Genomic DNA, 27,889 nt, shown 5'->3' on the forward strand with positions numbered 1-27,889 from the left:
TTTGGAAAACCCAGAGCAGAGGCCTCAAGACTGGGAAAGATAAGTTTTCATTTCAACTCCAAAGAAAAGCAATGCCAAAGAATGCTCAAATTACAGCACAATTGCACTCATTTCACATGCTACCAAGATTATGCTCAGAATCTCTCAAGCCAGGCTTCAGCAATACATGAACCAAGAATATCCAGATGTACAAGCTGGATTTAGAAAAGGCAGAGGAACCAGAGATCAAATTGCCAACATACACTAGATCGTTGAATAAGCAACGGGAGTTTTTTAAAAAATCTACTTCTGCTTCACTGACTATGCCAAAGCCTTTGGCTGCATGGATCACAACAAACTAGAATATTCTTGAAGAGATGTGAATACCACACCATCTTATCTGCCTCCTAAGAAACCTGTATGCAGGACAAGAAGCAACATTTAGAACCAAACATGGAACTGGTTCAAAATTGGGAAATGAGTACATCAAGGCTGTGTACTGTCAGCCTGCTTATTTAACTTATATGCAGAGTACACCATATGAAATGCTGGGCTGGATGACTTACAAGATGGAATCAAGACTGCCAGGAGAAATATCAACAACCTCAGATATGCAGATGATATCACTCCAGTGGCAGAAAACGAAGAGGAACTAAAGAACCTCTTGATGAAGGTCAAAGACGAGAGTGAAAAAGCTGGCTTAAAATTCAACATTCAAAAAACAAAGATTATGGCATCCGGTCCCATCACTTCATGGCAAACTGATGGGGAAAAAGTGTCAAATTTCATTCTCTTGGGCTCTAAAATCACTGCCAATGATAACCACAGCCACAAAATTAAAAGACGCTTGCTTATTGGGAAAAAACCTATGAAAACTCTAGACAGTGTATTAAAAAACAGAGACATCACTTTGCAGACAAAGGTCCGTACAGTAAAAGCTATGGTTTTTCCAGTTGTCACGTATGGATGTGAGAATTGAACCATGAAGAAAGCTGAGTGCCAAAGAATTGATGCTTTTGAACTGTGGTGTTGGAGAAGACTCTCAAGAGTCCCTTAGATTGCAAGGAGATCCAACCAGTCAATCCTAAAGGGGATCAGTCCTGAATACTCATTGGAAGGACCAATGCTGAAGCTCCAAAACTTTGGCCACCTGATGCAAAGAAACAACTCATTGAAAAAGACCTTGATGCTGGGAGGAAGAGGAGAAGTGGGCAAAAGAGGATGAGATGGTTGAATGGCATCACTGACTCAATGGACATGAGTTTGAGCAAACTGAAGGAGGCAGTGAAGGACAGGGAAGCCTGGCGTGCTGCAGTTCATGGGGTTGCAGAGTCGGACACGACACAGTGACTGATGGACAGCAAGTCATTAGACAATATTTCAAGTTAAATATAAATAACAGTATAAACATATTATTTAGCAATGCAGGAAAAACCACCAGAAGAATCTAAAGTAAAACCAGTTAAGTTACTTGCCATAAAAAAAAGGCACTGGAACCAGAGAAAGGAAAAGTACATCTGGTTTTTATTGTATCTTTCTTACTATTTGAAAATGTGGTACCAGTGGTAAGTTTAAGACTACGAAAATTCTTTTTCAAATGGATTAATTATGCTTAAGGAATCAGTTGTTTATTTAAACTCAGAAGGACTTAAAAGATCAAGTCCATTTTTATGGTTTTCAATAGGAAGAACTCAATCTGACAATTAACATAACAGCAAAACTCCAAGTAAAAGAGACAGAGGCAAAACAAAAATTGCTCGGCTGAATCTTTCTTAAACGAGCACCTATCACTACAATACACAGGAGGAGTTGACTACTACCTTGCTTACATACAGGAAGCTTATTCAGAGAAATGGCATTATAGAAGAGCTGTAATACTTTGCAAATTTTCACTTAATTAACAAACATCAATAAGAGAACCAACTGTATACAAGGCACTCTTGATGAGGATTCTCACAAAAATACAACATTCTATTTCCTACAAAAAATCAAAATCAGGGCTTCCCTAGCCCAGGGGTAAAGAATCCGCCTTGCAATGCAAGGGACACCAGTTCAATCTTTAGTCAGGGAAGGAAGATCCCATGTGCCTTGGGACATCTGAGCCCATGTGCCGCAACTACTGGGCCTGCTCTCTGGAATCTGTGAGCTGCAACTACTGAGCCCACGTGCCCTAGGCCTCGTGCTCCACGACAAGAGAAGCCACAGTAGTAAGAAGCCCTCACGCGGCAACTTAAGATAGTGGCCCCACTCGCCACAACTGGAAGCCCACGCATAGCAATGAGGATGCAGAACAGTCAAAAATAAATAAGTGTTTTAAAATCATGGTCATCTAAGTAACTTTAGGTTGATGAAATTACAGCACCACAAGACTGAATATCCACAGATAGATAACACATAAAAGAAAAACCTGGAGTTACTGCACAAATTATAAATCATAATCAACACAGGGCTCTCCAGAAACAAGATCTGTAAATGCATTTCTTTTACAAAATTATTCGTTCAATAGAATCTCCTTTATTTAATGTCATAAAAAGAGTCAGTATGATTACCAAACTGAGACAGCAACAGTTTCACTGTTCAGAGTCTATATCTCTATTGCACTCTGAGTCTTTCTATACTGTTAAAATACTTTGCTGGAGTTTGAATTACTTTTGAAATTTTATAATTAAAATGTTCAATTTTTTTTGCCTTTCAATAAAACTTCAAAGTTAATATAAATTTAGAGTAAAAGATATTTGCTTAAATGGGAATATCTACTTGTCTAGAAATTTCTCAAAACTAAACTCTTTAACTTCTATTTTACTTGAAAATATTGATGAAATATTTGAAACTAAAATCCAAAATATAAGTATCATGCATTTAGAAGACAGCATAGAGCTTATTAGCATCCAACTCTACAACTGCCAGAAAAACATTAATCTCCTTTCTTATCCAACTGGATAATCAAAAACTCATAAGTTATTTAAGAAAACAGTCTCCACAAAAAGTTAGTATTTTTTTCCCCCATCATGGATCAAGCTTTCATACCAAGATATGAAGTAGTATTTGTAAAACAGAAATAAACTCCTGGTTTGGTACAGCTGAAGTGTGAGAACAAGAAATTACTAACTGTTATGAGTACAATTAACCTAAAATCTTTCAAATTACATATTTCAAATTGTATTGCAAGAAATACATTAGACATATAAAGTTGTTAGCTCTAAGAGATGATAATGCTAAAAAAGCAATATTATACCATTTAAGATATAATTGTATTATAAACAGTATGAATTCCATCATCCTAAATTTGTAACATGTCTGCAAATTAAAGAAAGTAGAAAGGAAGGCTCACCTTCATCCACAGAAAACTGACAGCTCTTATCATTGAAGAAAAGAATTTTCTTCTTATCAGGACGGTTTACAAATAATATCTGGTCCCCTAAAGCCTTAAAGATAAAGAAAAAGTTTTCAGTTAACTCCAAATTACATCACTCAAGATTTTTTTTTAAACAACAGAGGATTTCCAGTTTCTTTCACTCTCAGTATACCATTAGGGTCCACTAGACCAAATTTTAATTCTAAAGTTTCTTTCTTGAGCAGTTCGACTTTTAAGGATTAATGTTTTGAAACTTTTAGAGATCCTTCACAGTACAAAAACAAGAAAAACTGTTTTAAATATTAGAACAAAATTCAATCTATGTGACAATTACAACTTGGTCTAGTGAACTCATTAATCTGTGGGGAAAAAACCATGGATCTCAATGTTCTTGCTTGTCCTTGAAATATTTTGTTACTTACTCATCATTATCCATCAATTATTTCCAGTCATGCTTTGAAAAGCTAGAACAGTAAGATAATGGGAGAATGATTAAATCATATAAACTGTGTGTGACTATGAGATAAATAGCCATCCTTCAGTTTTCTTGCTGCACTGCCCAAAATACTGCATCAGCTTTACAGAAAAAAATAAAGGACTTGAGTAGTTTTTGTTGTCTTTTAGTTTTGACTGAACACAACTGACAATCAAATTTTTCACTCACTACTCTAGCAAGGACAAGAAAATTGACATATTTCATTATTATTAATTAATGAGAGTAAGAATGAAAAAAGTCTGATAATACTCTGGACTATGATGATGATGGTAAAATTCATCACAGAAATAAAGTCTCAAACTCTGAGCCTTTAGATGACATCACAGATGAATAATCTCAACCTTAGGCATCAACAAGGGCTTCCCTGGTGGCGCTGACAGTAAAGAACCTGCCTGCAATGTGAGAGACCCAGGTCTGATCCCCGGGCCTGATCCCCGGGTCTGATCCCTAGGTCAGGAAGATCCCTTGGGTCTGATCCCCGGGTCAGGAAGATTCCCTGGGTCTGATCCCCGGGTCAGGAAGATTCCCTGGGTCTGATCCCCGGGTCAGGAAGATTCCCTGGGTCTGATCCCCGGGTCAGGAAGATCCCCTGGAGAAGGGGAATGGCTACCCACTCCAGTATTCTTGCCTGGAGAATTCCATGGACAGAGGAGCCTGGCAGGCTACAGTCCATGGGGTTGCAAAGAGTCAGACATGACTGAGCGCATAACACTTTAGGCATCAACGTGTGAACCACACACTTAACAGATATGTAAAGAACATTTCATCCAAAGGCAACAGAAAGAATCTATACTATTCTCAAGTGCCCACTTGACATTCTCCAGAATAGTTAATATGATAAGGCACAAAACAAGCCTTAACAAATCACATCAAGCACCTTTTCTGACCACAATGGTATATAAAACTAAAACTCAATTACAAGAAGAAAGCTAGAGGATTCACAAATAACAACAGAATAAGTCCACTACATATGAACAAGTTCTGTTCTGAGAGCACATTCCTAAGTCCAACTTGTTAAGTCCAACAAAGCTAGCTAGCCTAGATACCCAACTAACAAAACAGGTTATACAATATTGTACTGTAATAGATTTATAATACCTTTCATACAAATAATACATAGAAAACAAAAAACAAAACATTTTTAACCTTACAGTACAGTTTCATGAAAAGTACAGTAGTAGCGTACAAAAGCTGGCATGCCAGGGCTGGCATCAAGTCAACAGGCAAGAAGAGCTACTGGCTGGAGGAGGGAGAGGAGGTAGGAGATAGCAGAGCTGAAGGATCGTCAGCAACAGGAGATGGAGGAAAAGCTATAATTTCACCCGTGTCTTATGTGATTGAACATAGAAACACACATTTGGCTTTTTGAAAGTTTACTACTTGAAAGTTGGTATGTAGGGGACTTACTGTATGCTGCTAATTGCTGGGTCAAAGAAGAAATTTTTAAAACACCTTGAAAAAATGAAAATGGAAATACAATGTGCCAAAACTTATGAGAGGTTAAAAAAATAGCAATTCTAAGAGGAAATTCAGTTATAAATGCCTACATTAAAAAACCAGAAAAATCTAAAAAAAACCTAAACTTACACCTCAAGAAACTAGAAAAAGAACAAATGAAGCCCAAAGTTAGTAGAAGGGAGAAACTAACAAAGATTAGAGTGGAAATAAATTTGAGAGACTAAAAAAGACAATAGAAAAGATTAATGAAACTATAAGCTGATTCCTTGAAAAAATAAATAAAACTGACAAAACTTTAGCTTAACTAACCAAGAAAAAAAAGCAAGAAGACTCAAATATATTAAATCAGATATGAGATTCATGTTGACATATGGCAGAAACCATCACAATATTGTAAAGCAATTATCTTCCAATTAAAAACAGATTTTTTTTTAAATTGGAAATGAAATAGGTGTCACAACTAATATTACAGAATAGAAAAAATCATAAGAGACTAGTATGATACATATGCCAAAATTGGAAAACCTAGAGGAAATGAATAAATTTCTACAAACGTATAAACTATCAAGACTGAACCATAATGAAATAGGAATTCTGAACAGATCAATAATTAATAGAATAAGTAATCAAAAATCTCCCATCAAAAGTCCAGAACAACTGCACTAGTGAATTCTACCAAACATTTAAAGAAGAGTATCAATCCTTCTCAAACTCTCCCCAAAACCTGAAGCGATGCATCAAATTCATGCTGTGAGGCCAGCACTACCCTGATACCAAAATGAGACAAATATGCAACAAGAAAAGTAAACTGCAGGCCAACATCCCTGATGAACACAGATGCAAAAATCAACAAAGACTAACACACCAGATTCAACAATACATTAGCATAATCACACACCACAATCAAGTGGATTTACTCCAGGTATTCAAGGATGGCTCAGTATCTGCAAACCAATCATGATACAGCACATTAACAAAATGAAAGATTAAAGTCGCATGCTCATCTCAGTAGGTGTAGAAAAAGCATCTGGCAAAATTCAAAATACACTGACCATAATGCTCCACAAGATGGATGCCAAGGTAACATATCTCAACATAATGAAGGCCATATATGACAAGCCCACAGTTTACATCAAAATCAACAGTTGAAAGCTGAAAGCACTGCCTCTGAATCAGGAGCCAGACAAGGATACCTACTCTTGCCACTTTTATTCAGAGTAGTGTGAAGTCCTAACCAGAGCAGTCAGACAAGGAAAAGAAATAAAAGGCATACAAATTGGAAAGAAGTAAAATATCACTTTTTACAGACTATATTTTATATACCTCCCTAAAGACTTCACCAAAAAGCTATTAGAATAATGAAATCAGTAAAGCTGCACAATACAAAACCAATATACAAAAAATTTGAGTTTCTATAAATTAACAACTATCAGAAAGAAATTAACAATCCCACTTACAACTACATCAAAAAGAATTAGGTACTTAGAAATAAATTTCACCAAGATAAATAATCCCTACACTGAAAATTATAAGACAATGATGAAAGAAACTGAAGAAGACTCAAAAAATGGACATATTCTGTGCTCATGAATTGGAAGAGCTAATACTGGTAAAATATCTATTACCACCCAAAGGAATATAAAGAGTCAATGCAGTCCTTTTCAAAATTTCAATGGGATTTTTCACAGAACTAGAACAGTGCTAAAATTTATTTGGAATCACAAAAGATCCTATCCAAGCCAAAGCAATCTTGAGAAAGAACAACAAATCTGGAGGCATCACACTCCCAATATCACAAAGGAAAATTACTGACACAGTATGGCACTGACATAAAAAGAAACATGCAGATCAATGGGACAGAACAGAGAATCCAGAAATAAACCTGTGCCTCTCTGGTGAATTAGTTCGTGACGAAAGTGCTAAGACTATACAACAAGGAAAGGACAGTCTCTTCAATAAATGGTTCTGTGAAAACGGGACAGCCACATTCAAAAGAGAGAAATTGGACCACTAATTTATACCATAAGCAAAAATTATCTTAAAATGGATTAAAGACCTGAATCTAAGACTTGAAACCATAAGAATCATGGAAGAAAACACAGGCAGTAAGCTCTGTGACATTCACTTTGGCAGTTTTTCAGATTGAACATTAAAAGCAAAGGCAACAAAAGCAAAAATAAACAACTGAGACATCATACTCAAAAGTTTCTGCACAGCAAAAGAAACATCAACAAAATGAAAAGGCAACCTAATCAATGGGAGAAAATATTTGCAGAAAATGCATCTGATAAGGTGTTAATACCCAAAATACATAAACTCATGGAACTCAACAGCAAAAAAAAAAAATACCCACTCAATTAAAAAATGGGCAGAGGATTTGAACAGACATTTTTCCAAACAAGACACACAGGTGGTCAAGAGGTGCATGCAAAAGATGCTTAACATTACTAATCATCAGAAAAAGAAAAACACTTATGCCATTGAGGAAATCTTTCCAGACACATTTTGAAGAATCAATTATACACAACAACACGAGAAAGATGTCAAAGCTACACAAAAATGACTATGCCCTATTCTGTTCTGTAGCACAAAACACAAATTTCAAATCTTCAACTGATGGAGAAGATTTTAAAGTAACTTTTTTTAAATCTTGATTTTTTTTTAAAGCCAAAAGACATTATCAAGTTATATTAAGGTATAGAAACAAAAGAGAGGTTACCTTGACAGCTTTCTGGGAATTGGGCAGTCCTTCCTCGATGTCTTCTAAAAGAATTCCTCCTAAGCCGCGCTGGTCATGTTGATCTAAGAGCCTAAGTAGAGCCTTCTTATCTTTCAAGTTGTACTTGGGCTTAAAGGCATACTTTCCATCTATTACTTCAATTTTGGGATTATTGACTAGTGCCTGTAACAGTGACACAATTTCAATATATTAACAAAAGGAAATATCATACATACATTATTTAATTCTACTAATATTAAAAAAACAATACCTAATACAGAGGCAAATTAAATATCTTGTGGATATCAACAGATCGAAAAAACAGGCTATCAACAGGATACAAAAAAACATGCAGAGATCAGCATGGTGCTCACTTTTTATTTAAAAAAAAAAAAGAACTTTATTATTTACATAGAATCTCTGGATAAGAAAGAAACCAGTTTATTAGAACTGCTTTGAAGAAAATGTACCTATATTCTTTCAGAAGACAAAAGAGGTGAGAATAAAAAACACACCTATTAACATCAATAGCCACTGCCTACCCACCCTCAAAGTATCACATATCGGGATTATAATGTGAGAAACACTCCCCTGGGATGAACATATCAAAAATCAGCCTGCCCACATGGTATCAGAGGGCACCAGCAGCTGTGGAAGGACTTGAAGAGGACCAGAGTGGTACAGATACGAAATTACCTATAAGTCAGTTGAGACTGAAACTGAGAAGGAATACAGAAATTTCTGAATATAATTATGTCCCCAGTCAGTCCTGTTGTATTGCTAATACCAGAAGGAAAGCTCTTCAAGAAAGAGCAACCATTTTCTTCTACAGCTGCCAGCCTGACCGTGAAAGGATAAAAAAACAGAAAGAAGAAATGAGGACAGAACAGTAATTAAAATAACCTTTACCTAACGTCAGTAGTCCATGAAATTTCAAAATTAGGAAAAGCATCAAAAATGTGGATCACCACCATTTGTATATCACTAACATAATGAACTACAATGATACTGCCTAACTACTTCATTTTACATTATGAAAATCAAGACTATCTTGCTTGGTAAAATAAACTGAATTCTATTTTAGGAACTTTACATTTCACCTTTAAAAATCAGCACTGGTCTTAGAAAGTTGCTTTACTGAATTGTCATTCCATACTTAGCCAGAAAAGAGACAAACATCTCAATTTTTATTTTAAAGTGCTACTCATTTCCAAATTAACACAGCCACTGATTGTTTTGAGGTTCGTCTTCTTCCAGTGCTGTGTGTATATATACAAAATATTCGTGGTTATTTTTCCAAGTGACTTGCCAGAGGCAGGAACATCACTGTCAACTCGAAATAGCAGCAGCAGTACAACAAATACGTTTCTTAACAAAGTCTCTTGCTTTCCCTGCGCTACTTCATGTTTTAAATGTCCCAAAACACAGAAATAATACAATCTGCCAATACACACATTACAAATTTAGCAATTCAAAATAAGCATCAATTATTCTGTAAAAACTTAAAAATTAGTAGTGACTGACTTCTTTACAACTTTAATGCTACTGTCTCTGACCTTTTAAAATAGATACACAGAATATATGAAAACAAATCAATCCCAAAATGTGTATGTAAAAAAAAAAAAAAACCCTATACCAATTCTTTTAAGAAAAAACTTATCAGATTTCAGTATATGAAAACCCTACTTACAGTAAAAAATTTTTTACAATAATTTAAGACTATTCTTACCTCACTCATTAGCCATTGCTTCTGCTTGAGTCCAATATCTAAATGTTGTGTTTCATCCAAAATTTCTTCTAAAGTAAGGGGATGTGTATCTCCTCGCTGATGCCGTGTCTATTGAAGAAAGAAATTGCTATTTGAAGACAATTTTAAAATGCCAGATGCATTAAATAATAGGGTAAATGAATCTTTTCAGGAATGTAGAATGTAGACTGGTACAGTTATAGTGATGAAAAGAATGGACTATAAAATCAGAACTGAGTTCAAACTTGAATCTACACAAAATCAAACAATAAAATGAGAAAAAATATTTACAATTCTTATCACAAAAAGTTAATCTTCCTAATACTTCAACAGTTCCAAAAAGCTAACAAGAAAAGGACCCAAAAATAGGAACATACAAATCACAAAAAAAGAAATGCTAATGACCATCAACGGAGGAAAAGATACTCAGCTTCCACTAAGATACTGCTCATCTATTACTCTGGCAAAAATCCTTATTTGACAAGTCAACTGGTAAGGCTATAAGGAAACGCCCTCTAACACACCACTGGTAAACAGTGCAAATTGATACGATTCCTTGGAAGAGAATTTGGCAACAGAAATGCACTGAAACCCTTGATCCAGCAAATCCACTTCGGAGCATTTACCCTAGAAGAACTACAACATAGAAAAGCAACAAGGTTACCTGCAGCATCCTTTATAAAAGGAAAATATTAGAAACAACTCAAGTGGCCATCAATTGACCTGAGTTTGAGCAAACCTCAAGAGATAGTGAAGGAGAGGGAAGCCTGGCGTGCTGCACTCCATGGGGTCGCAAAGAGTTGGACATGACAGAGTGACTGAACAACAAGGGCCCATCAAAAGAGGTCTGATTCAATTACACCATATGGATGCTACTATACAGATGTTAAAAAGAGAAAATGCAGATGTTCACAATGTAATTTGCAAACATGTCCAATACAAACTATTATGAAAAATGTGTTGATACCAAATACTGGTGAGGATGTGGAGGGACAGGACTCTCAGTCTTTGCTGATGGAAATGGAGATGGTATGTGCAGAGTACATCATGAACTATATAAAGAAGCTCTTAATGACACAGAAAACCACAATGGTGTGGTCACTTACCTAGAGCCAGACATCCTGGAATGCGAAGTCAAGTGGGCCTTAGGAAGTATTTCGACAAAGCTAGTGGAGGTGATGGAATTTCAGCTGAGCTATTTCAAATTCTAAAAGATGATGCTATGAAAGCGCCGCACTCAATATGCCAGCAAGTTTGGAAAACTCAGCAGTGGCCACAGGAGTGGAAAAGGTCAGTTTTCATTCTAATCCCAAAGAATGCTCAAACTACAGCACAATTGTGCTCACTTCACATGCTAGCAAGGTAATGCTCAAAATCTTTCATGCTAGGCTTCAACAGTACATGTACCAAGAACTCCCAGATGTACAAGCTGGATTTAGAAAACACAGGGAAGCCAGAGATCAAACTGCCAGCACCTGTTGGATTACAGAAAAAGCAAGGGAATTCCAAAAAACATCTGCTTCATCAACTACGCTAAAGTCTTTGACAGTGTGAATCACAACAAACTGTGGAAATTTCTAAGAGAGATGGGAATACCAGACCACCTTACCTGAGAAATCTGTAGGCAGGTCAAGAAGCAACAGTCAGAACTGGATATGGGACAACAAACTGGCTCAAAATTGGGAAAGGAGGACTTCTGGTTCAAGATGGCAGCACAGAAGGACGTGCGCTCCTCTGCTGCAAGAACACCAAAATCAAAACTAGCTGCTGAACAGCCATCAACAGGATTCTGGAAACTACCGAAGAAAGATACCCCATGTCCAAAGACAAAGAAGCCACAGTGAGACGGCAGTAGGGACACAAACAGGATAAAATCAAATCCCACATCCACCAGGTGGGTGACCCACAAACTGGAGAACAATAATAGAAAAGCAGTTCCCCCACTGTTGTGAAGGTCTGAAACCACATCAGGATTCCCAGCCTGGGGGCCCGACAAAGCAACTAGGAATCCCCAGGGAATCTGACCTTCAAAGTCAGCAGGATTTTTGATTCTAATTCTTCCACAGGACTAGGGGAAACAGAGACTCCAGCCTTGAAGGACACAAACAAAACTCTGCATACATCAAGACTCAGAGGAAAGGGAACAGTGACTCCACAAGAAACTGAACCAAACCCACCTGCTAGTGTCAGAGAGCCTCCTGTGGAGGCCTGAGTCAGCGGCTCACCACAGGGACAGGGGGACTGGCAGCAGCTGTCTGGGAAGGTCCCCTTTGGTGTACACTCTCTTGGAGGTCGCCCTTAACTGGACCATAGAGCTCACAGACCCCGGGCTGGGTCGCCTCAGGCCAAACAACTACTAGGGAGGGAGCACAACCCTACCCTTCAGCAGATAATTGGAGTCAAGTTTTACTCAGCACTGCAGATGGGGACTGCAGCCATGAAATAAAAAGACACTTCTTTGAAGAAAAGTTATGACCAACTTAGCATATTAAAAAGCAGAGACATTACTTTGCCAACAAAGGTCCATCTAGTCAAGGCTATGGTTTTTCCAGTAGTCATGTATGGATGTGAGAGTTGGACTATAAAGAAAGCTGAGCACCGAAGAATTGATGCTTTTGAACTGTGGTGTTGGAAAAGACTCTTGAGAGCCCCCTGGACTGCAAGGAGATCAAACCAGTCAATCCTGAAGGAAATCAGTCCTGAATATTCATTAAAAGGACTGATGCTGAAGCTGAAACTCCAATACTTTGGCCACCTGATGCAAAGAGCTGACTCACTGGGAAAGACCCTGATGCTGGGAAAGACTGAAGGCGGGAGGAGAAGGGGATGACAGAGGATGAGATGGTTGGATGGCATCACCAACTTGATGGACAAGAGTTTGAGGAGGATCTGGGAGTTGGTGATGGACAGGGAGGCCTGGCATGCTGCAGTCCATGGGGTCGCAAAGAGTCGGACGCAACTGAGTGACTGAACTTTAGTCAGCAAGGCCCTGCCCACAACAGCAAGACGCAATTTTTCCCCACCACCAGTCCCTCCCATCAGGAAGCTTGCACAAGCCTCTTAACCTCCTTCATCAGAGGCCAGACAAAAGAAGCAAGTAGAACCACAATCCCACTGCAAGTAAAACAAAACCACATTACAGAAAGTTAACCATCATGAAAAAGCAAAGGTAACTCCTAGATGAAGGGACAAGAAAAAAACCCAGAAAAACTACTAAATGAAGTTTAGATAGGCAATCTTCCAGAAAAAGAATTCAGAATAATCATAGTGAAGATGATTCAGGATCTCTGAAAAAGAATGGAGGCAAAGATTGAGAAGAAGGAAGAAACGTTTACCAAAGACCTGCAAGAACTAAAGAACAAACAGAGGTGAATAATACATCAGACAGAATCCATAGCAGAACAACTGAGGCAGAAGCACGGATAAAATACCTGGAGGACAGAATGGTGGAAATCACTGCCACAGAATATAGAAAAAAAGAATGAAAAGAAATGAAGACAGCCTAAGACACCTTTGGGACAACATTAAACAAACGAACATTCACATTATAGGGTTCCCAGCAGGAGAGGAGAGACAGAAAGGACCTGAGAAAATATATGAAGAAATAATAGCTGAAAACTTCCCTAACATGGGAAAGGAAATAATTAACAAGTCCAGGAAGCACAGAGAGTCGCAGGAAGAATAAACTCAAGGAGGAACACACAGAGACACATGATGATCAAGCTGACAAAAATTAAAGATAGAGATAAAGGGAAAAACGACAAATAACATACAAGGGAACTCCCATCATGCTATCTATCAGCTGATTTCTCAACACAATCTCTACAAGTCAGAAGGGAATGGCAAGATATATTTGAAGTGATGAAAGGAAAGAACCTATAACCAAGAATACTCTACCCAGCAAGGCTCTCTTTCAGATTTGATGGAGAAATCAAAAGCTTTTCAGACAAGCAAAAGTTAAGAGAATTCAGCACCACCAAACCAGCTTTACAACAAATGCTAAAAGGACTTCTCTAGACAGAAAACAAGAGAAGGAGAAATTTTACATAAAGAAAATAAACCCCAAACAGTTAAGAAAATGGTAATCGGATCATACATATCAATAATTATTTTAAATGTAAATGGATTAAATGCACCAACCAAAAGACACAGACCGGCTGAGCAGAAGAAAACACGTGCATGTATGCACTTCCACTTACCACATTACTCTGCTTGATCCCCCGAACTGTATGTAATTATTTCATATTGTTAGGTTAATCATGTTCCCAGTATGGCTTGCAATTGTAATTATCTTTTTGTCTGGCTATTGATTTTCTGAAACAATACAAATGCCCAGGGATTGCTTTTTTTTGCCAGAACTCCAGATATGTTTCTAAGGAGCAGCCATGTTGAAAAATAATTGAACTATATGAGGATCTTTTACTTTTATCTAGGTTGTTTCACTTTTTCTATCACATATTCAGTGTTCACATTTAATTTAGTTTATGTTTTCCAATTTCTTCATCACTTCTTTTTTTTCTTTTGATGTTCTTTATCAGGCATAGTAGAAAAGCTTTTGCATACATATATATACATAATATGTATAATACATGTATTTAGAAAACTTATGAATTTTTGCCTAAAAAATTTATGACATTTTGATTCCACGTGCTTGACTTAATATAAATAGAAAGCTCAATTTCTAATTGAAAAAAAAGATATGCAACAAAGGTTTTTACTGTGTAACACAGGGAACTGTAGTCAATATCTTGTAATAATTTATAATGGAAGATAATTTAAAAAATAACATGTGTATAGCTAAATCACACACACAAAAGAATTCTACTTTCTGAAATTTAGTGATGTTTATCTTTTTGCCAGTTTTTCTAAAATGCCCTATGGAGACCTAATAAAAATGTATGACATTCAAAATTTTAAATATATTTGTGTAGGACAGATTAATATAAATTAATATCTATTGTATTTAAATCATTAATGCCATCATTCAAGATGCTCCTATTCTTATTTTTTATGCACTTGATAAAATACTCTCAGAGAAATGTTAATGTCTCATGACAATTACATATTTTTTGTTTTCCCTTACATTTCATCTGATTTTTGCTTTATGTATCTATTTTTTGTTGTTAAGGTGTCTAATGGTTTAAGATGTCTATATTCTTTGTACTTTTATCATTAAAAATATTCCTCTTTGTTTCATTTAAAATAAATTTTTTAAAAATTGGGAAAAGTGTATGTCAAGGCTGTATATTGTCACCTTGTTTATTTAACTTATATGCAGAGTACATCATGGGAAATGCCAGGCTGGATGAAGCACAAGCTGGAATCAAGACTGCCAGGAGAAATATCAATAACCTCAGATATGCAGATGATACCACACTAAAGGCAGAAAGTGAAGAGGAATTAAAGAGCTTCTTGATGAAGGTGAAAAAGGAGAGTGAAAAGGCTAGCTTAAAACTCAACATTGAAAAAAATACAATCATGGCATCTGGTCCCATCACTTCATGGCAAATAGGTGAGGAAAAAGTGGAAATAGTGACAGACTTCATTTCTTGGGTTCCAAAATCACTGTGGACAGTGACTGCAGCCATGAAATTAAAAGACATTTGCTCCTTGGAAGAAAAGCTATGACAAACCTAGATAGTGTATTAAAAAGCAGAGACATCACTTTGCCCACAAAGGTGCATAGAGCCAAAGCTACGGCTTTTCCAGTAGTCATGTACAGATATGAAAGACTATAAAGAAGGCTGAGTGTCCAAGAACTGATGCTTTCAAACTGTGGTGCTGGAGAAGACACGAGAGTCCCTTGGACAGCAAGGAGATCAAATCAATCAATCCTAAAGTAAGCCAACCCTGAATACTCACTGGAAAGACTGATGCTGAAGCTCCAATACTTTGGCCACCTGATGCAAACAGCCAACTCACTGGAAGAGACTCTGATACTGGGAACGATTGAGGGTAAGAGATGGGGGCGATAAGAGGATGAGATGGTTGGATGGCATCACTGACTCAACGGACATGAGTTTGAGCAAACTCAGGGATAGTGAAGGACAGGGAAGCCTGACGTGGTGCAGTTCATGGGGTCAAAGAGTCAGACACGACTTAGTGACTGAAAAACAACATATTAATTATTTGGCATTCTGAAAAAGCAAAACTATGGAGACCATAAACAATTTAGTTGCTGGTAAGGGTTCTCTGGTGGCTCAAATCTTAAAGAATCTGTCGGCATATGCAGGAGACTCAGGTTCAATCCCTGGGTCAGAAAGATCCCCTGGAGAAGGGAATGGCAACCCACTCCAGTATTCTTCCCTGGAGAATTCCATGGATAAGAGGATCGTGGCGAGCTACAGTCCATGGGATAGCAAAGAGCTGACATGACTGAACGACTAACAGTTTCACTTCAAGGGTGAAGAGGAACAGAGACATAAACAGGCAAAGGATAAGAGGATTTTTAGGGCACTGAAACTATGCTGCACGATACTGTAAGTGATGGATACATTCACTGTACATTTGTCAAAACCTACAATCCGTGTAACGCCAAGAGTGAATCCTAAAGTAAACTACAAACTTCAGGTGATAACAATGTGTGGGTTCAAAGACTGTAACAAATGTACCACTATTGTGCAAGATACCCATAGTGTTGGATGTTGGGGGGATGGGAGAGGACACACACACACACACATACTTTCTGTCCAGCTATGTTGTAAACCTAAAAAAGTAAAATCAGGTTAAAAACTTTTACTTACATACATACACAAACACACACAGAATGGTATGTTATTTAGTAACAGAAGGAAATCCTGCCATTTGCAACAACATGGTTGGACCTTGAGGGCATTATGCTAAGGGAGTTAAGTCACACAGAGAAAGACAAATACTATATGATATCACTTATATATGAAATCAGATAAACTTACAGAGAACAAATTAGTGGTTGCCAGAGGTGGCATGGGGGATAAGAGGGGATAAGAGGAAAGCAAAATGGGTGAAGGTGGTCAAAAGGTACAAACTTCCAGACAAGTAAGTCCCAAGGACATAATGTACAACACAGTAACTACAGTTAACTATACTTTACTGCATAATATATACATATATAAGATCATTATGTTGTACACCTAAAACTAACACAATACAAAGTCAATTATATTTCAATTTTAAAAAATTAAAATGTTTTAAAAAAGCTTATGTTAAAAAACACGTAGTATGAAATCTTTTATATAGGAAGGGAGAAAAACAAAAATACATATTCCTACTTTGTTTCCACATAAGGAACCACGAAAAAGTGACAAAAAAGCAATAAATGAGACTACCTATAGGAAGTAAAGCAGGAGAGAAAATAAGTAGAATTAGAGCCAAGAACAAGACTTCTTCATTTATACCTTCTCATATTGTTTTTCACATTCAGCGACATATTACTTACTCTAAACAAACAAAAAAAAAGAGTTAAAAAGAAATATTCCAGGCCCTAAGCTTCATAACTGTTGGGCACGTTTTTGAGCCTCTCTGGGCTTCAGTCGGGCCACTATACAACTAGGACAAAAATATTTCAAAGGTATGTTTAGGAAGCATATAAAGATACAAAGCCTGCAACTTCCCTGGTGGCCCAGTGGGTGAGACTCTGCTTACAATGCAAGAGGCACCACACGAGCTCAATCCCTCGCCAGGAAACCAAGATACCGCATGCTGCAGAGCGCGGCCAGAGAACAAAAGTACCTGAAACTGGACACATACCATGGAGAGCCATCTACTGAGCACTTGCTGTTAATTCATTCTCTTACTTGGTAACTCCCATATGCCACAAGTACTGCAGTGAGACACACAATGAAATGCGAACCACTTCTGCCTTTCAAGAGCTCCCAAAACAGGGTCAGAGCTAAACGTACATATATGAAAGTTAGGTATATAATTATCTGCCCAAAAAACAGGGACACTCAGAGGAAATGAAAGAAAAGCTGAATGGGGACAAACCTCTGAACGGTGACTAGAGAAACAGGAAGGAGCAGCTGTGGTACAAGTGCACACGATCCAGCGCTACCAGGGTCGACCCGCCTGAAAGCTTTATTAAATTTTCTAATTTAAAACTTCCCCTTAAAAATGATGCTTTACCAATACTGAATGTGAACTGACACCATAAGACTCCCCTGGCTTCATGTCAGATGACCCACATTTCAGACGGTGACGTGTGTGGAGGAATCCTGAGAAAAGAGTGGGAATCCCACGTGACAAGGGGGTTGACTGACATGACCTCACTCATTCACTCTCAGCCTTCTGCAGCACACTACAGTTTATCTGCTGTAAGATTCCAGCACTGTGGTGAATTTTTTTTAGGACCTTTAAAATAGACTGTACAATGATTTTATTAACCTATTAAGGAACATCCACTTAAAACTGAGTCACAAATTTGTTTTACAAAAAGGCAAGTGCTTCAAATTTGTTAGCTATTTCTAAGATTACAGAGGTTATTTATAGTTTGCTAACAATTCCTTCAAAGTAAAACTAGCATTTTAACAAAGTGTGAAAGTAACAAAGCAACTATTTTGGAAAGCAACTTACGAACAAAGAGCACTTTGAAAAAGAATCTTTAAGAAATATTTCCATCACTTTGTGACTTCAGAGTTTAAAATTTTTAGGAATAAAAACTCACACCTGCCTATTTTCAAAATTTTAGAAATTTTTTATTTTTAATCTTTATTTTTAAAAACGCTTCCAAACAAACCCTTCAGTGAGTTTCAAATCAATACATCAAAAATATAAAAAATTATAAATCCTTCTGACATATTTGCATGAATTGAATGACATAAGCAAAGATGGAAATGTACTAACTAAATTGCCTAATGAGTCGACAAGAATATTTAAAAAAAACTACAAAAATTTTTGTAATGTAATACTGTGACTGTGTCACTAGAGAATCCCCTCCCCCAAATACTGCATCCTCTCCCCCAAGGATATCCATGTCCAAACCCCTGCAACCTGAAGTGTTAGCATATATGGCAAAAGGGACTTCACTGATGTGACTAAAGATCTTGAGATAGATTACTGTGGCTTACTCCATGGGTGGTAATCACAAGTGTCCTGGGGAAAGTCACAGTGAATGTGAACAATAGCAGATGTGACAACGGAAATAAGAGGCTGAAGAGATGGAAGGAAGGGGCCAAGTGTCAGGAAACACAGCTGGTTTCCAGAAGCTGAAAAAGGAAAGAGAACAGAAGGTCCCCTCAGAGTATCCAGAGCAAGCACCCTGGCTACAGCCCAGTGAGACTGACTTTGGACTTCGGACCTACATAACTGGAAGATAACGAATTTTGTGTTATTTTAAGCCACCAAGTTGGTGGTAATTCGTTAGAGCAGCAATAAGAAACCAAGATAAGTATTTCTCCCTGCAGATCTAAAATCTATGTATTTATAGCTATGAAAGCAAATTAAAACCCAGGATCCAAATACACTAAACTTAATTTTTAAAACACAAGTCACTTTACAGAAAAAGCTAAATGAAGATTTTCAGACATGATGAATGACATATTGCTTTCACTGAGCAAAAGAGCTATTAAGAAAACATCTAATCTCGACTTTAAAAAATTCCTAATTCTGTGCAAGTTTAAAACATACACACTTTATCTGTGCAGTAGTACATTAGCACTTATAAAAAGACTAAGCCAGAAAAAATTTAATTTTGGGATGACTAATCAAAAACAGGTGGAGACTGGGACTTCCCTGGTGGTCCATTGGTTAAAATCTGCCTGCCAATACAGGGAATACAAGTTCGATCCCTGGTCAGGGAACTAAGACCCCACACACTGTAGAATAACTAGGCCCGTGTGCCGCAACTACTGAGCCCCTGCACCTACAGTCTGTACTCCGCAACAAGAGAAGTCACCTCAACAAGAAACGCTCGCACCTCAGCTAGAGAGTAGCCCCCACTCACTGCAACTAGAGCAAGTCCATGCACAGCAATGAAGACCCAGCACGGCCGTAAATAAATAAAACAGGTGGAGATCAGTGCTGCATTCTGCACTAGTACTTTGCTTACTTTGGATATATGTAATATATTTGTACACATTTTGGATATATGGACCTGGAAAAGCCTAGCCTAAAGGAGAAGGAATAAGGGAGTTTAGGGTAATTTTACTTGTCTAAGGACAGCCAAATCAAGTCCTTCAAAGTAATTATTCCATATTCTTCATTGCCACTAAGTAATCAAACTTCATATATTTTCCTTAATTTTCTTCACATTAAAAACTTTCCCCCCACTATAATAATTTGTAAAATTATCAAAAAGCTAAGTTAAACTGGAAACAGAAGCAAGTAAGAATGAAGACAGTTCAAGAAAAAATTGAGAAAGCACTAGCCATGTCTGTTATTACTCGTTTTAATGTTTAAAATAAGTGGGGCTTTTAAAATTAGAAAAGTACAAAGATGGAATACCCAGTATATGAAAGCGTAACCATTTTCAAACTATATAAACAGAGAAGCCAAAAAACACAGCTATCAAACTGTCAAGGGAAAAGATGTAAGAAAATATGAGTGACCAGCAAAGAAAAAAAAAAGAACAAGAGATATAAACCTGAGAAACTTAAAATTACTTTTATTTCTTGCTCTTAGATCAAGAACTAAGAAAAATGGGGGAGCACCTAGAGAGAATACTCAATACCATAAAGCTAAAGACTTCAGTTTTCAGTGAAGAGTATTACACATCTTTGTTCAATTTCTTCCTGGTTATTAGATGATTTTTGGTGTACTGCACTTTGAAATTTTACTGTCTAATTTTCTTGTCACTTTGTAGAGACTGATTTTTGCAATAGTGACTCTGTTTGCAGCAACCCTATTAAACATACTTAATTCCAACAGTGGGCAAATTGTCTTGGCTTTTCTACTTAATCACGTCTACAGTTTTACTTCTTCCTTTACAACTGTTACATTTGTCATTTCTTTTTTCTTGCTTTATTGCATTGGGTAGGACTTCCAGCATAGTATAGAAGTGATAAGTAAGTATCTTTTTATGACTTCGGAGGAGAAGCACTATTTCACCATAAGCATGGAGGTTTTCATAGACACGCCCCCTTTACAGGGTTTCCCCACCATTGTCCCACAGAAATCTAGGGCTCACTAGGATGTCACTAGGTGTACCATAAGAAATTATGATTTAAAAAATGATTTACAGGAGCAAAAAGCAGCTCTGCTCATATAACAGGAAATCTGGGGAAAATTCTAAAACTAGGAATCTTCCATACTGGGACTCAACTGCCCCCTTCTGATCTGCTGTCGTAAATGCTGCAAAACATGACCATGTAGTAATAAAAGTAAAATTCTGTGAGTTGTTCATATTTTTTGAGACTTTTTTTGCAAAGTTAGTACTACTTGTTGTTTTATCCTTTATTAGCGACTGTTTTATAAACATGTCCAATAGTTCACTGTGATGATTTCTGTGATGATTTCAACACAAGAGAAGACTCTACACATGGACATCACCAGGTGGTCAACACCAAAATCAGATTGATTATATTTGTTGCAGCCAAAGATGGAGAAGCTCTATACTGGCAGCAAAAACAAGACCAGGAGCTGATTGTGGTTCAGATCATGAATTCTTTATTGCCAAATTCAGACTTAAATTGAACAAAGTAGGGAAAAATCCCTAGACCATTCAGGTATGACCTAAATCAAATCCCTTATGACTATACAGTGGAAGTGAGAGATACATTTAAGGGACCAGATCTGATAGACAGAGTGCCTGATGAACTATGGACGAAGGTTCATGACATTGTACAGGAAACAGGGATCAAGACCATCCCCATGGAAAAGAAACGCAAAAATGCAAAATGGCTGTCTGAGGAGGCCTTACCAGTAGCTGTGAAAAGAAGAGAAGAGAAAAGCAAAGGAGAAAAGGAAAGATACACCCACTTGAATGCAGAGTTCCAAAGAATAGCAAAGAGAGATAAGAAAGCCTTCCTCAAGAATCAATGCAAAGAAATAGAGGAAAACAACAGAATGGGAAAGACTAGAGATCTCTATTAGAAAATTAGAGATACCAAGGGAACACTTCACGCAAAGATGGGTTCGATAAAGGACAGAAATGGTATGGACCTAACAGAAACAGAAGATACTAAGAAGAGGTGGCAAGAATACACAGAAGAACTGTACAAAAAAAGATCTTCACGACCCAGATAATCATGATGGTGTGATCACTCACCTAGAGCCAGACATCCTGGAATGTGAAGTCAAGTGGGCCATAGAAAGCATCACTACGAACAAAGCTAGGGGACGTGATGAAATTCCAGTTGAGCTATTTCAAATCCTGAATGATGATGCTGTGAAAGTGCTTCACTCAATATGCCAACAAATTTGGAAAACTCAGCAGTGGCCACAGGACTTTTTGGAAAAGGTCAGTTTTCATTCCAATCCCAAAGAAAGGCAATGCCAAAGAATGCTCAAACTACTGCACAACTGCACTCATCTCACACGCTAGAAAGTAATGCTCAAAATTCTCCAAGCCAGGCTTCAGCAATATGTGAACCATGAACTTCCAGATGTACAAGCTGGTTTTAGAAAAGGCAGAGCTCCAAAGAAGACATACAGATGGCTAACAAACACATGAAAAGATGCTCAACATCACTCATTATCAGAGAAATGCAAGTCAAAACCTCAATGAGGTACCATTACACGCCAGTCAGAATGGCTGCTATCCAAAAGTCTACAAGCAATAAATGCTGGAGAGGGTGTGGAGAAAAGGGAACCCTCTTACACTGTTGGTGGGAATGCAAACGAGTCCAGCCACTATGGAGAACAGTGTGGAGATTCCTTAAAAAACTGGAATTAGAACTGCCATATAACCCAGCAATCCCACTCCTGGGCAAACACACTGAGGAAACCGGATCTGAAAGAGACACGTGCACCCCAATGTTCATCACAGCACTGTTTATAATTGCCAGGACATGGAAGCAACCTAGATGCCCATCAGCAGATGAATGGATAAGAAAGCTGTGGTACATATACACCATAGAATATTACTCAGCCATTAAAAAGAATGCATTTGAATCAGTTCTAATGAGATGGATAAAACTGGAGCCCATTATACAGAGTGAAATAAGCCAGAAAGATAAACACCAATACAGTATACTAACACATATATATGGAATTTAGAAAGATGGTAATGATAACCCTATATGCAAGACAGAAAAAGAGACACAGATGTACAGAAGAGACTTTTGGACTCTGTGGGAGAAGGCGAGGGTGGGATGATCTGAGAGAACAGCATCGAAACTTGTATATTATCAAGTGTGAAACAGATCACCAGTCCAGGTTGGATGCATGAGACCAGTGCTCAGGGCTGGTGCACTGGGATGACCCTGAGGGATGGGATGGGGAGGGAGGTGGGAGGGGGGTTCAGGATGGGGAACACATGTAAATCCATGGCTGATTCATGGCAATGTATGGCAAAAATCACTACAATATTGTAAAATAATTAGCCTCCAACAAATAAAAATAATTGGGGGAAAAAAAAAAGAAAGAAAAGGCAGAGGAACCAGAGATCAAATTGCCAACATCCAATGGATCAAAAAAGCAAGAGAGTTCCAGAAAAACATCTATTTCTGCTTTATTGACTATGCCAAAGCCTTTGACTATGTGGATCATGATAAACTGTGGAAAATTCTTAAAAGAGATGGGAATACCAGACCATCTGACCTGTCTCTTGAGAAACCCATATGCAGGTCAGGAAGCAACAGTTAGAACTGGACATGGAACAACAGACTGGTTCCAAATAGGAAAAGGAGTACGTCAAGGCTGTATATTGTCACCCTGCTTGTTTAACTTATATGCAGAGTACATCATGAGAAACACTGGGCTGGAGGAAGCACAAGCTGGAATCAAGATTGCCAGGAGAAATATCAATAACCTCAGATATGCAGATGACACTACCCTAATGGCAGAAAGTGAAGAGGAACTAAAAAGCCTCTTGATGAAAGTGAAAGAGGAGAGTGAAAAAGTTGGCTTAAAACTCAACAGTCAGAAAACTAAGATCATGGCATCTGGTCCCATCACTTCATGGGAAATAGATGGAGAAAACAGTGGAAACAGTGTCAGACTTAATTTTTGGGGGCTCCAAAATCACTGCAGATGGTGATTGCAGCCATAAAATTAAAAGATGCTTACTCCTTGGAAGGAAAGTTATGACCAACCTGGATAGCATATTTAAAAGCAGAGACATTACTTTGCCAACAAAGGTCCGTCTAGTCAAGGCTATGGTTTTTCCAGTGGACATGTAGGGATGTGAGAGTTGGACGGTGAAGAAAGCTAAGTGCCGAAGAATTAATGCTTTTGAACTGTGGTGCGGGGCTCTTGAGAGTCCCTTGGACTGCAAGGAGACCCAACCAGTCCATTGTAAAGGAGATCAGTCCTGGGTGTTCACTGGAAGGAGTGATGCTGAAGCTGAAACCCCAATACTTTGTCCACCTCATGTGAAGAGCTGACTCATTGGAAAAGACCCTAATGCTGGGAAGGATTGGGGGCAGGAGGAGAAGGGGACGACAGAGGATGAGATGGCTGGATGGCATCACCGACTCGATGGACATGGGTCTGAGTGAACTCCAGGAGTTAGTGATGGACAGGGAGGCCTGGCGTGCTGCGATTCATGGGGTCGCAAAGAGTTGGACATGACTGAGCAGCTGAACTGAACTGAAGATTTCTGAAGGTAAGCTCTGTGATAGAAGAAGATTCAAGCCTAAGCCCATGAACAAGCCTTATCAGGTTGTTGTTGTTGTTTAGTCACTCCGTCGTGTTCAACCCTTTGCGACCCCATGGACCATAGCCCATCAGGCTCCTCTGTCCATGGGATTTCCCAGGCAAGAATACTGGAGTGGGTTGCCATTTCCTTCTCCAGGGGCTCTTCCCAACCCAGGGATTGCACCTGTGTCTTCTGCATTGGCAGATGGATTCTATGCTACTGCGCTACCGGGGAGGCCCCTCTAATCATTAGGTTGGTAGAACTATAATCTTCTAAGCCATCTCACTGCACCAGTGCAACAAAAGATACCGAAAGAGCCTGCCAGTACAATGAGAGTTAGTAATCAATGCATTTTACCAAGGCCTGATAATCCACGGGGTCCTATTCCATTATTCACCACCATGGCAAACAACTTATAACGGTTCAAGCAAAACTGAAAATACACTTAAGTAGAAATAACAGGCACTGGAAAAGTCAAGGTACTTACCATTTTAAATAGCTGTTGGAAATCTCAAACCAAACAGAGTAAAAGTTTCGTTTAAAAAAGTTACATTCAGTGAAAAGGCTCAGGAAGCAAGTTATAGTAAAACTTATTACTCAGAAAAGGGGGGTTGGGGGATATCCCACTGCTAGCAGGAACCCTAACACCATCACACCAAAGGACAGTGAGTAAAATGCTCATTATGAGAAACTGAAAAGTATCAAACAGTTTAAGTCAACGAACGGGTGACGTATCACATGATGCTGATGAGGCATATTTAATAAACTGAGAAACAACAGCTTGTCTATCTAGGCTGACAAACCAACAGATTTCACCAATAAATGTCATGCAGTAACATCTGTCAAGTTTTTAAATGATGGTGAATTTCAAGAAAAACTTTGCTACTGCAAACAACAACCATGAGGAAGCAAAGAGAAGGACATTTAAGGTGGTGTCTTTATATCTGGAAACAAAGGTCTGTCTTGGAGGAACCGTGCTGGTATTATTGATATGTCCGATCAATGGCTGGCTCAGTACAAGGTTTTACCTCTCGTTTTAAAAAAAAAAAAAAAAAACACATATATAATGATGTTACCACAACACACTGATTTCTTCAGAGAGGTACCAGTATCAAAAACCTTTGGAAATGAAAAATGTCTTCAATAATGGTACAAAAATGGTCTGCTTTATTACACAAAGACCAGTACACTTGGGCACAGAAATCTCCTGCTGCATACAGAAATCCAGTGGCTTAGCAGATTCCTCTCAAAGAACATTTAAGCTGACAGGTGAGTTACAGAAGTGCTTTCAAGAAAATAGGAAACCATACTTCACTGAGTGCTCTGAAGATGAAAAAGGACTGCAGAAACCAGCTTTCTTTGCAGACTTTTTTTTTTAAATTATATGAACCAGTTGAACAAGTTTCTGCAAGGCTCTAGAAAAAAATGTTCTGACTTACAGTGACTTCTGATTTTCAAAAGAAAACAGAATCTTTGGAAAAATCATGTAGCAAAAGGAAATCCTGCTATTTGGGCTTGAGAGCGAGGAAGGATGTCAGTAAGTCTCAAGCGTTACTGAAATGTAGATGTAGAAGGACGACATGACAAAAATCAAACAATATTTTCCCTCCTTTTCAATGAAAAAGTATGCCTGGCTGAAGGACTCTTTCTTTCTCTGGCTCATCTGCTCATTTGTGAACAAGTAAACTGCCTACCTGAGAAAGGTTAAAAAAAAAAAAAAATTAAAGGAGCTTCCCTGGTGGCTCAGTGGATTGGATTCCTGATATGAGGAGATCCCACATGCTGAGGAGCAGCCAAGCCCGTGTGCCCCAACTACTGAAGCCCTCGCATCCGAGAACCCACACTCCACAAGAGAATCACGGCCGTGAGAAGCCTGTACATCACCACTAGAGAGCAGCCCCCCTCGCCGCAACTAGAGAAAAGCCCATGCAGCAACGAAGATCCAGCACAGCCAAAAACAAACTAATTTTTAAAAATTAAAGAAAAAACTGAAGTTTACCTATACTACCGACTTGCATTAGAGTTGATATCCTTTCTGGAGAGGCGGAACCTCACACACATAAAAAGAGTAGGCTAATAAATAGGGCAAAATATATACAAAGAAAATAGTTTTCTCTACTTAAATGAACAATTATTATTGGCTATGACAGTCACAACTTACAGATTAAGTAACGTACATGAGCTGTAGGTATAACAATTTTTTAAAATAAGAGAACCCTGAGACCTACAACATATTTCAAGGCTTCCTTCAGAGTAACAAGATTGTTGCTGCTGCTGCTAAGTCACTTCAGTCGTGTCCAACTCTGTGCGACCCCACAGACGGCAGCCTATGAGTTTGAACAAACTCTGGGAGATAGTGAAGGACAAGGAAGCCTGGCGTGCTGCAGTCCTTGGGGTCTCCAAGAGTCAGACATGACTCAGCAACTGAACAAGACTGAGAAAGGCCATTCTGGTGTCCTAAGGAACTCTGCTTCTATTACTAACTTGTTACAAGATTTTATCATAAACGGTATCAGCTTTTATCAGAAGCATTTTCTGTATCTAAAATGATCCTATGATTTTTCTTATTTGTTCTGTTAATATGACTCATACTGCTGCTAAGTTGCGCCAGTCGTGTCCAAGTCTGTGCGACCCCATAGAGGGCAGCCCACCAGGCTCCTCTGTCCCTGGATTCTCCAGGCAAGAACACTGGAATGGGTTTTGCCACTTCTTTCTCCAGTGCATGACAGTGAAAAGTGAAGTTGCTCAGCCCTGGTCCGACTCTTCGCGACCCCGTGAACTGTAGCCTACCAGGCTTCTCCGCCCATGGGATTGACCAGGCAAGAGTACTGGAGTGGGGTGCCATTGCCTTCTCTGGACTCACACTGATTGATTTTCATATAGTAAAAACTCTAACAATTCTTAAAGTAAACTCTACTTCATCACGACATATTATACTTCTTAGATATGAGTGGATTTGGTTTGTTCCTATCTTTTTAAGGATTTTTACACCTGTATTTATGATACTGGTCTATAATTTAAATTCACTTAAAACTGTAAATAAATCCAGGTTCGTGACCCAACCCTGCTGTCAACCAAAGATGTGCCTATGAGTCAAGTCATTTAATTTCTCTGAACTTCAGAGTTTTGAAATTCAAATATGATTGTCTGAATTAATTCAGACAGAAGCTAGCCCAGTGGTTCTCAACCATCAGTGTGAATCAGAATCACCTGAAGGGCTTGTGAAAACCCAGACTGCTGAGCTGCACCCCCAGAGTTTCAGATCAGCAGACCCAGGAAAGGGCCCAAGAATATGCACTTCTTACAAGTCCCCGGGAGATGCTGATGCCACTGGTTGGAGAATGACACTCTGAGAACCACTGAGCGAGGCTAAACCACACTAATGTTTTCAACATGATGTTTTACATAACTGAGGTACAACC

At 38.3% G+C, this 27,889-nt stretch overlaps 1 protein-coding gene across 2 annotated transcripts in view; it reads right to left on the minus strand.

Annotated features, from left to right (window-relative positions):
• The window catches only part of GTF2E2 (general transcription factor IIE subunit 2), an 80,989-nt gene that overhangs the window by 19,974 nt on the left and 33,126 nt on the right, over positions 1-27,889 (minus strand). For both annotated transcript variants that reach the window (XM_061134501.1, XM_061134502.1), the window contains 3 exons: positions 9,737-9,844; positions 8,008-8,190; positions 3,311-3,404 (listed from right to left, as the gene is read on the minus strand). In XM_061134501.1, the coding sequence (XP_060990484.1) occupies positions 3,311-3,404; positions 8,008-8,190; positions 9,737-9,844 (385 nt within the window). The remainder of the gene's footprint in view (positions 1-3,310; positions 3,405-8,007; positions 8,191-9,736; positions 9,845-27,889) is intronic.

This window comes from Dama dama, chromosome 32, assembly GCF_033118175.1.
Source record: "Dama dama isolate Ldn47 chromosome 32, ASM3311817v1, whole genome shotgun sequence".
Lineage (NCBI taxonomy): Eukaryota > Metazoa > Chordata > Mammalia > Artiodactyla > Cervidae > Dama > Dama dama.